The sequence below is a fragment of the Belonocnema kinseyi genome, chromosome 10, assembly GCF_010883055.1.
Source record: "Belonocnema kinseyi isolate 2016_QV_RU_SX_M_011 chromosome 10, B_treatae_v1, whole genome shotgun sequence".
Taxonomy (NCBI): domain Eukaryota; kingdom Metazoa; phylum Arthropoda; class Insecta; order Hymenoptera; family Cynipidae; genus Belonocnema; species Belonocnema kinseyi.
In genome coordinates, this window is record NC_046666.1 from 71,596,140 (window position 1) to 71,605,995 (window position 9,856).

At 29.5% G+C, this 9,856-nt stretch overlaps 1 protein-coding gene across 1 annotated transcript in view; it reads right to left on the minus strand.

Moving 5' to 3' along the window:
- The window catches only part of LOC117181601 (retinal dehydrogenase 1-like), a 10,929-nt gene extending 3,137 nt beyond the window's left edge, over window positions 1–7,792 (minus strand). The window contains exons 1-5 of the mRNA XM_033374457.1: window positions 7,757–7,792; window positions 6,398–6,502; window positions 6,116–6,217; window positions 4,175–4,340; window positions 1,814–2,118 (exon numbers count right to left, since the gene is read on the minus strand). Of these exons, the coding sequence (XP_033230348.1) occupies window positions 1,814–2,118; window positions 4,175–4,340; window positions 6,116–6,217; window positions 6,398–6,502; window positions 7,757–7,792 (714 nt within the window). The remainder of the gene's footprint in view (window positions 1–1,813; window positions 2,119–4,174; window positions 4,341–6,115; window positions 6,218–6,397; window positions 6,503–7,756) is intronic.
- Window positions 7,793–9,856: the final 2,064 nt, after the last annotated feature.

Here is a 9,856-nt window from a genome sequence, read left to right on the forward strand (position 1 = left end):
AAAGTTTAGTAAAAATGAATATTATGTGCAGTTTCTAAAATAGTAATCTTATTCAAAAATATTTTTTGTCGATAATATTTGATATATGTAGAAAAATATTACAATGGAATTACGTTGAAAAATTGGATCGGTTATGGATTGTATTTCAGACAAGTTGAGACCTAAAGATCATGAACTAAAGATTTGTTTCGAGACCATAAGCATGTTTTAATTCAATTTTTTAAATTAATGATTCAATATCTGTAGGCCTAAAAATTAATTATATAACCATAATCGGTCTAATTTTTCAACTTAAGATAAAGAATAAGCAACTTTTCAAAAGGTGTTTTCCCATTTTTATAAAAAGATCTATACCACATTCGACTTTTTACTTATTAATTTTTTCTCAAAAAATCTTTTATAGAAATCTGTTCTAAGAATAAATCGCATTAAAGTACATTAACATGAAAATTTTAATTTTTTGTAAAAACTAGTAGACCGAATGATAGCAAAAAGTTATAGTTTTTAGTACAATTTGTTGGGTAATTTTTTACCATCTCTTATGGTGGACAATTTTACCAAATTTGGTGAGTAATTACAAAATTTTACAATAAATCAATATTTTCACATAAATTATCGTATTTTATTCGTAGAATACAATTCCACCCGGGATACTGACATCGCGAACAAAATTCTGAAGTTCGAAGTCTTTTTATGAAATTTTCTACAAGGTTTTTTTCAAATATTAAAGCAATAATAAAAGTGAATAATTTTTTATTGAACAAATTGGTTATATATCTTAAGGATGTTTTCGGTGTACAGTCGACCAAAATTAATCAATCTTTAATTTGATTAAATTAAGTTATTTCTATATTTGTGTTTGACATTCTATTTCAGACAAAAGTCGTCATTTTCATTCCATATTAATTAAGAATTAGATCACTTTTTCTGGAGTGATGCTTTAAATTTATTATTTATTATTATTATATTATATAGTATATTATTATTTATTTATTATTTTATTTAGTAATTTCATTTTACGCACAATGTTTATTTCCTTCGATAAAAACGTAAAAAATATAATTGTAAACAATCTTTTATGGAATTAGATCACTTATTGTTAATTAAAATTGAACACTAATTTCGACTTTCGTATAAAATGGAAGGCAAAGAAAAATATGCAACAATTTCATTTCAATAAACAATTATGATTAAATTAATTACATTTTTTAGGCCTTTTCCGTTTTTCGTATTATTTGCTTCGAACGTAGAAATAATAGTGCTGACATGTTATCAAAGAAGTTAACTAAGAAATTGTATTTATGAATGTACTAACATTCAATTTGCTTCAATTACGACGACATATTGTTTCAGCCTTGAAAAAGACTTAGTACTAATTCAAAACATGCTGGTACTAGTATTTATAATATTGAAAAAAAGGCCTCAACAAACTTTGGAATTCTGTCATCCGAAAAAAATTTATATAAAAAATTAATGTTTCGATTATTTTTTAAATTAAACACATGCTTAGCTGCCTTTTAAAATTCCTTAAAATTATCAATAGGGTTTTTGTCGGTTTTCTAAATTAACTTAAGGTTTTAGTAGTTTTGACGTTGAATATACATTGGTAATATTTTTAAATAACTTCTTAAACATCCTTTTGACAATTTGCACGCATACCATTTTTGCAAAAGTTGATCAACTCCGAAGCAAAGCATTTTGAAAAATGACAATGTTTTTGAAGAATAATAGTTATATGTCATGTACATGGTATCTATTTAAAAAATAATACCTGATAGGGAAGTTTTAAAATCAATTTGGAATTAATACTTACAACAGTGGATCCAGTAAAAGCAACTTTATTCACATCAGGATGTTCTGCAATAGCTGCACCAGCCGTTGGACCGTATCCCGTAATAACGTTTAAAACACCTGGTGGAAATCCAGCTTCTTTTACAAGAGATGCCAAATAAAGAGCACTGAGTGGAGTTTGCTCTGCTGGTTTCAAAATTATAGTGCATCCAGTGGCCAAAGCAGGACCCAACTTCCATGCAGCCATTGCAAGTGGGTAATTCCATGGAATTATTTGACCCACAACTCCGACTGGTTCTTTTTTGGTCATTGCGAAGTTGTTACCATCTATTAAAAAAATTATCTAAATTATAATTATCTTTTTCTACAAATACTTAAAAAATCAAAGATTCCAGTTTTTAAGTTTTTCTTTTAGAAAGGAAATAATCCTGTCAATATTTCTAAGCATTCCCAGACTTATCTATCAATTTGATTCTTGACTCCTAAACTTTCAAGGATCAAAGGCGGTCCTCTTTTCTGCCTAATCCTCTCCTCACACTTTTTTTTAAATCTCCCAAAGCAAGTTAAAATCGAGAATTTTGTCCTTTGCCCCCATTTTAAAAAGTTTTATTCATTTTTAAAAACTAAACAAAAAAATTCAAGAAATTAGAAAATAAAATGCTTTAAAAGATATTCTTTTTTATGATTCCAATTTAAAATATTTCCGAAACGATTTATTTGCTCTTTTTGTGAATTTAGAGGACATCTTCAACCAAATAGTTGTATTTTCAAAGAAAAAAATGGATTCTTAAACAAAAATGTAATATTTTATATTTTAACCAAAATAGATTTTAATTTTTAATTAAAAATAGTTGAATTCATTCAAATCCACGACTTTAAAAAAAAAATTATTTTTTCAACCAAGTTCTTGAATTTTGAAACCAAAAAGTCGCATTTTCTACAAAACAGTTAAATTTTCAGCCCTTAAATATATGAAAAAGATGAATTTGCAACCAATATGATTAATTTTCAATCCACAAAAAAAATCAATTTTAACCTTTTAGTTCAACTTCTAACCAGGTAGTAGAATTTTCAGCCATATAATATACATTCTAAACTAAAAATGTAATAATTAATATTTCAGCAAAAAAATATTTCAAGTTTTGATGAAAATAGTTGAATTTTCTACCCGAAAATATATATATTCAATAAAAAAAGTCAGTTTTGAACCAAATACTCGAATGTTCTACGAAAATAATTGAATTTTCACCAAAAAGGTTATTATTTAACACAATTATTGAATTTTCAAGAAAGCAATTAAACTCTCAAGCAAATTATTAAATTTTTAACTAAATAATAGATTTGTTCACCAAAAAAGGCGAATTAAATTAAAGTTAATGAAACCAAAAATACTGTGAACCTCTAATAAACAATAATTAATTTGAAGTTAATTACTGTATAGCTTTGTTTTACATGCTAGGGAATTGCGTATTTACAAAAATTGGTATATTCATGATTTTGATTGTTTCGTCAATAATTTGTTTAATTTCTAATTTTTACACTATAATTTATTTAGCTGATATTTAAATAGGTTTTCAAACAATCGAGAGTGTATAACTGACGAAAATACGTTAGAAATCAATTTTTAAACTTATTTCTTTCTAAAATTATGCAGAAAAATACTTCGAACAATTCAGGGTTCTGTTCTGAAAAGAATAATATAAATAATATAAAAAATAAATCAAAAATGGGGACTTTTCAGATCTGTTCTTTATCCATTTTAAAATCTTTGATCTTCTTGAGATTTTTTCTGATGTATTTTTATCAGTAGAAAGTCCTTGAGTGTTTAACAGACTTTTCAAAGCTAGCTAAAAAATAATTTTGTCTTAAACAAAAATGAATAGAAAATACGCTACTGTTGGAGGGCATTTTACTTTAGTATTAACGAGATATAACCATATGATATAAAAAAGTGTGAATAATAAGCTACGTCCGCCTTTTTAAACTAAAATTAAACTACTGAACCTTAGGATCCCTGTATTTTATTAGGAAAAAATGGTTCTTAAAATGTTTGGACAATGAAAGAAAATTTGAAAGAAAATTTCGATTCAAAATTACACACACACATCCCGATATAAGAACCCGCGGATTACGATATTGCTAGAAATGATGGCCTCCGTAGTTTCATGATAGGAACCATGCGACCGAAAGGGGCGTTAGTTTCATCAGGATGCGTCATGCGTCCGATCGCAACAAAAATGGATTATGCGGTTTTCCCTGTTTAGGTTTGGATTCCCCCGATTCACTTCTTGCCCGAAACCGTTCTTATATCGGAATTTAAGTGTTTAAGTTTTAAAGTTTTTGAATAATTCCTCATTATTATAGCAATTATTTTTAATCTTACCAACAGGGATAGTGCTTCCATGTATCTTGTCGCACCATCCAGCGTAATAACGGATCGTACTGACACTTCCAGCTATATCACCTAATGAACTCGTGAATGTTTTTCCACAATCAAGAGTTTCAATATTGCCTAAATATGTTGCATCCCGCTCTATCAAATCTGCCAGCTGAAAAATTTTCAGCTAACTTGAGAGATTGCAAAATTTTCCTACACATTTTGTTAAATTTGATTTTTCAAACGTCTTGTTTGAATGCAGACCCACAAAAAAAAGTTGTCTGCAAGAGACAAGTGACTAGGCTATCCTTATGGATTTTGGGCCGTTAAATCCGGAAATGGCCTTAGAATTTGTCCTACACGTCCCAGTTTTCTTCTAGATGCAAAAAGTAGGGAAAAGCCTACAAATTTTCTACTCACACAGGCAATACAAAATATTTGTCTGTACGAGAGAAGTGACTAGGTTACACTTATGGATTTTGAGCTGCTGAATCCAAATCTGGCCTCAAAATTTCTCCTACACGTCTCAGTTTTCCCCTAGATGCAGAAAATAGGGGGAAACCTAGGGATATTCTGGATATTATTTTGTTAATACCGATATACGGAAGAATAAACATGCTGGTGTCATATTCCGATGTCTTGGGACTCGTAAATACTAAATTCATCCACAAAAATTAGCTAGTGTACTTATCGTTTCCCCTAGCTAGGATAATTCTAGGGAAATTGAAGGTCTTGTGCCTGTTATACTGACTTATAAAGCAAAAATTTAGAAAAATTCTATTTCCTCTGCAGTTTTACGCTCTCTATCTAAGTTTTATGACTAAATTTTTCGAGCTTTTACCATTTTCTCCCTAGATGCAGAAAGTAGGGAAAAGCCTACGGATTTTCTGTTCACACAGGCTTTATAGGAAAATTTGCCTGCAAGAAACAAGTGACTAGGCTAACCTTATGAATTTCGAGCCGCTGTATTCAAATCCAGCTTCAGAATTTCTTGTACCCGTCTTAGTTTTCCCCCAGATTCAAAAAATAGGCAAAAACCTAGGGATATTCTGGACGTTATTTTAATAATTCTAGTATACGCGAAAATAGACACATGGACGTTATATTCTTAAATGTCGCGACTTATAGACTTAACTTGTACACATAAATTCTCTAGTGTGCCTTCTATTTCCCTTAGCTTGTGTAATTCTATGGAAATTGAAGGTCTTTCTCATATTATATAGATTTGTACAGGGAAAAATGCCATATCCTTTGCAGATTTGCGTGCTAAATCTAAATTTGAACCACAAATTTTTCGGGCTTGTTCCATTTTCTCTTTAGATACAAAATGTAAAGAAAAGCCTAGGGAATTTCTGGTCACACGGGCCCACCAAAAAAAAGTTTCATGGGACATGTGACTCGTTTAGCACGCAAAACTGTAAAGGATATTAGGTTCATTTTATTTTTTCCCGTGTAAGTCTACATAATCTGAGAAAGACCTTTAATTTCCCTAGAATTACTCAAGCTAGGGGAAATAGAAGGCACACTAAAGAATTTCTGTGCACAAATTAAGTCTCTCCAAATCATTGCACTTAACAATATAATATCGTTACGTCTTTTTTTTGCGTATACTGATATTATGAAAATAACGTGCAAATTATCCCTCGGGTTTTCCTTATTTTCTGCATCTAAAGGGAAACTGAGACGTGCAAGATAAATTCGGAGGCCAGCTTTGGATTGAGCGGCTCAAAATCCATAATGGTAGCTTAGTCACTTGTCTCGTGCAGACTTTTTTCTGTGGGCCTGTGTAATTTGAGTAATTCATTCCCTTCACTTTTAACAATTTGAAGTTTGATTCTTTATAATCCAGATTAAATGCAAACATGAGAGATGCATTTCTTTTTTAGTGACTTAAATAATTTAAGCAATTTTTAATATACTCAATTTGATTATTTATGGATGAAATACCTTGTTCATGAGTTTCCCTCGAACAGATGGATCCATTTTTCGCCATTCTGAATTCCTTGAAAATGCTTTTTTTGCAGCGGCCACAGCCAGATCGACATCAGCCTTTGAAAATATTCAAACTTACAAAGGATTTCCAAATTAAAAAATCAGAATATACAATATTCACGAGTAGACCAATTATAATAGGCCTATGTCTAATATATTAGGCTTTACAATTTTAATGTTGTAATTGCGATTTATTTCGCAACGTTACTTATCTTTTCTCAATTTATAAATACCTACTTTATCTCCTTCTGAAACTTCAGCTATGACTGCTTCATTCGCTGGATTTATAGTGTGGAATTTTTTTCCACTTACTGCATCGACAAATTCATTATTGATGAATAACTGAAAATTAAATGGAAATATTTGCAATAAGAACGTAAATTATGGGTACACTTTCGAAAAGCGCATACGACAAATTAATTTGAAACATCATTTACCCATGTATTTTGACGCTCTTATTATGAATATGATAGAGAAAGTAGCTGAAAATTTGATTTTCATTGTGAAACCCATGGAAAATCGATAAAATTCATGATTTTTCGAATTTGTCTCGGTAATACAGAAAATGTTAGAAAAGTTTTCGGACGAAAGTTGCAGCTCCAATCAAAATATAATTTTCTGTTCTAAATATTTTTCCTCCCTAGGGTGAATCTGTTACTAGTCACAGAAATAATGTTGGTCGAACCGCGACAACTTTCTAATGCATTTTAGTATGTAATTTCAATTAGCAAGATAACCGATACTTCACTGAAATCTGTTAAACTTAAAAAAAATTACTACTAATTTTCTGAGAAAATATCACTCATGGAAAAAAGTGCGTGCGACAATATTCCACAGTTTTGTGTATTTGCTGAAATAAACGCAAAAACAATAATTTTCATGGGATTTTCTTGTCGTCAAAATATATAAGTATAGTGAGTTTCAAAAAAAATTGGATGTATGCACTTTTTGGACGTTTATCCTAAGTTAATTTTGACTGGTACCATGCTAAGTACTGGCAGTGCTGACAGAATTAGGCAATGTCGTGTTCCAACGGATTCTAATAAACGAAACGAATTGAACAATTTCCCGGAAAAAAATAGTTTAACAAATGTTTAATTGTGTAATTTGTATTGATTTACTGCAAAATCATAATCTACAGTCAGAACAAATTATTTTTGAACATTTTGAACATTTTTTCAAATGTTCAAAGACAATTAAAATCAAAGAGTATCGAAATTACCCGCAGCCGGGAAATTTCCCAGTCATTGGCAATAATGAACACTGGTTTTGAATTTATAATTATGAAGCTCATAGAGTTCTATTCTTACAGTGCTTCTATTTCTCGAGATTATGTAAACCTAAATTGACTGTTTATAATTTTAAAAAACTTTGAATTGTTTCTCTACAATGTGTAAATTTAGAATTACATACACCACTCACATAATTATTTATTTAAAGTTCTGAGAGTCTTGAAATATATCATATTTAACTCCTTGAAGTATACTATAGTCTTCAACGGCTATATGTACATAAATTTCCCTTTTTTTATCTATGAAATTAGCATTCATTTGTCATGCAAAATCAGCTCTAAAAAATAAAATTAAAGTATCGTACCTTGGTGTACTTGATTTGTGGCTTCGGATTTGCCATTATTTGTCACTTCTGTTTGCAATTACTGAAATAGAATAACACCAATGAACAAATACCAGCGTAGATTAAGCTGAAGACCTTTAAATGCGTTTATTGCTCAAAACCAAAAGATTTCTGTCAAAATCACGCACTGTCGGGATAGATCAGGATAGTATACTGCGGTTTGTCGAGCATTACTGATGACTATTGCTGGACACTGAACATAGATGTCGCCTCAAAACAGATAAAAGATAAATCTCGTATAAAAAGAACAAATAAAGTTTACAGAAAGATCACAAAACAAATATTTGGCACATCTGAAAACTGCGTTTCCGTTCATTAACGATTTTAACGAAATTTACTCCTTAAGTAAGGAATTTAATGTAGAGTAAAATCGATTATTAGTCGACAAATTTGCAGTAAGAAGCATAACTCATTTTTTATATTTATTATTCAGATATGTAACAGAAAAGATAACTTTATCTACTAGTTTATGATTGCGAAAAATGTAATTCTGATGGTAATATATTTTCGCTCACAAAATAGGACGTAACTATTTAATTAAATTTTTCCATTTTCAAGAGAAAAACAAAAGCAGAATTCGAAAAAATAATATTCAAAATTGACCAAGCTAAGATATTTCTTTTTCAATAAAAAATACAATAGATATTTATTTTTTTACTTTTTAGAATGTATACTTGAATTTTTATAGCCATCATTTTTCGATTGAAATTAACCACAAAAATTAGGTTTTCAAAGCAGTTCAGTAAACTTAACTAGAATTATGACACTGGTTTTCTAAATTTTTAGGTATAAAACAAATTAGAAATATCAGTGGTTTGTCCATTACGATTCTACGAGATTCTGCGAGCATTACTGCGACGACTACTGAGAACTGTAGCAGATGTCGCTGCGAAGGAGACAAAAGAAAATATCTTGGATAAACGGAACAAAATAAACTCATGAAAAGATCACAAACGAATCTGAACATTTTATTTCCGTTTTATAACGATTTCGTCTAACAGGAATTTCATTTTGTTTTGATCAGAAATGGAACATTTAAAAAAATATATTTGTGACCATTATAGTTCTCTAATCAATATTTGAATTTTGCGTACAGTGGAAAATAATTTAATGTGGTGTAATATCGATTATTAATCTCGAAATTTGCTGTAACAAGCCTGTCAGATATTTCATAGTCAAAAGGTATGTAACAGAAGTCTACTTTATCCACTAATTTATGACTCCAGAAACTGAAATCATGCTGGTAATATATCTTCGCTGACAAAATAGGGACCTATTAATACCTTTTTCTCTTTCAATTTTGACACACAAACAAAACTGTATAATTATTGAAAAAAATATTTAAAGTTGACCAAGAGACGATTTTTATTGTTAAGAAGAAATAAAAAAGTTTTTTTTTAATTCTTATAATGTACTTGATTTATTACAAACAATATTTTTCGAATCAAATTTACCGCAAAAATTAGCTTCTTCAAAATAGACCTTGTCAATTATTTAAATATGAACTTTTATTTTTCAGCGAATCTTGTACTCCTGAACATTATAATTTGTTTTTAAGGGAACCTCTAATCATATTTTTTTAACTTTATAATTTTTAAATAAATGGTATTCGATAATATCAACGAATTAACCTTTTTCCCTAAAAATAATAAGAACACCCTATTCACCCTATTCCTTACTCAACTATTTGTATAGAGAAGCAAAGTTAGTATCTATTTATAGAACGCTGATGAAGATAGCGGTTTATCGGTCACATTATTGGAAATTACAAACTTTTTCCCCCCAAGTTGATTCTTTCTTGTCGAAAGCTAAAGAATGTAAATATTGCTGAGCAGGGGCGGTTTCATCTTAAAATTTGAACGGCCAATAAAAATTATTAATGACTGAATCAAAAGCGACGGAATAATTGCGATCTTAATAAGTTTCAATACTGGAAAACTCATGTATATAATAATATAATAATGTATAATACAATAATACCTATTTCATGATTTGAGGAAGAAAAAATTGTTTCAAAAAAATAATAATTGTTTATAAATTACCAAATAAGTTAAGCAACAA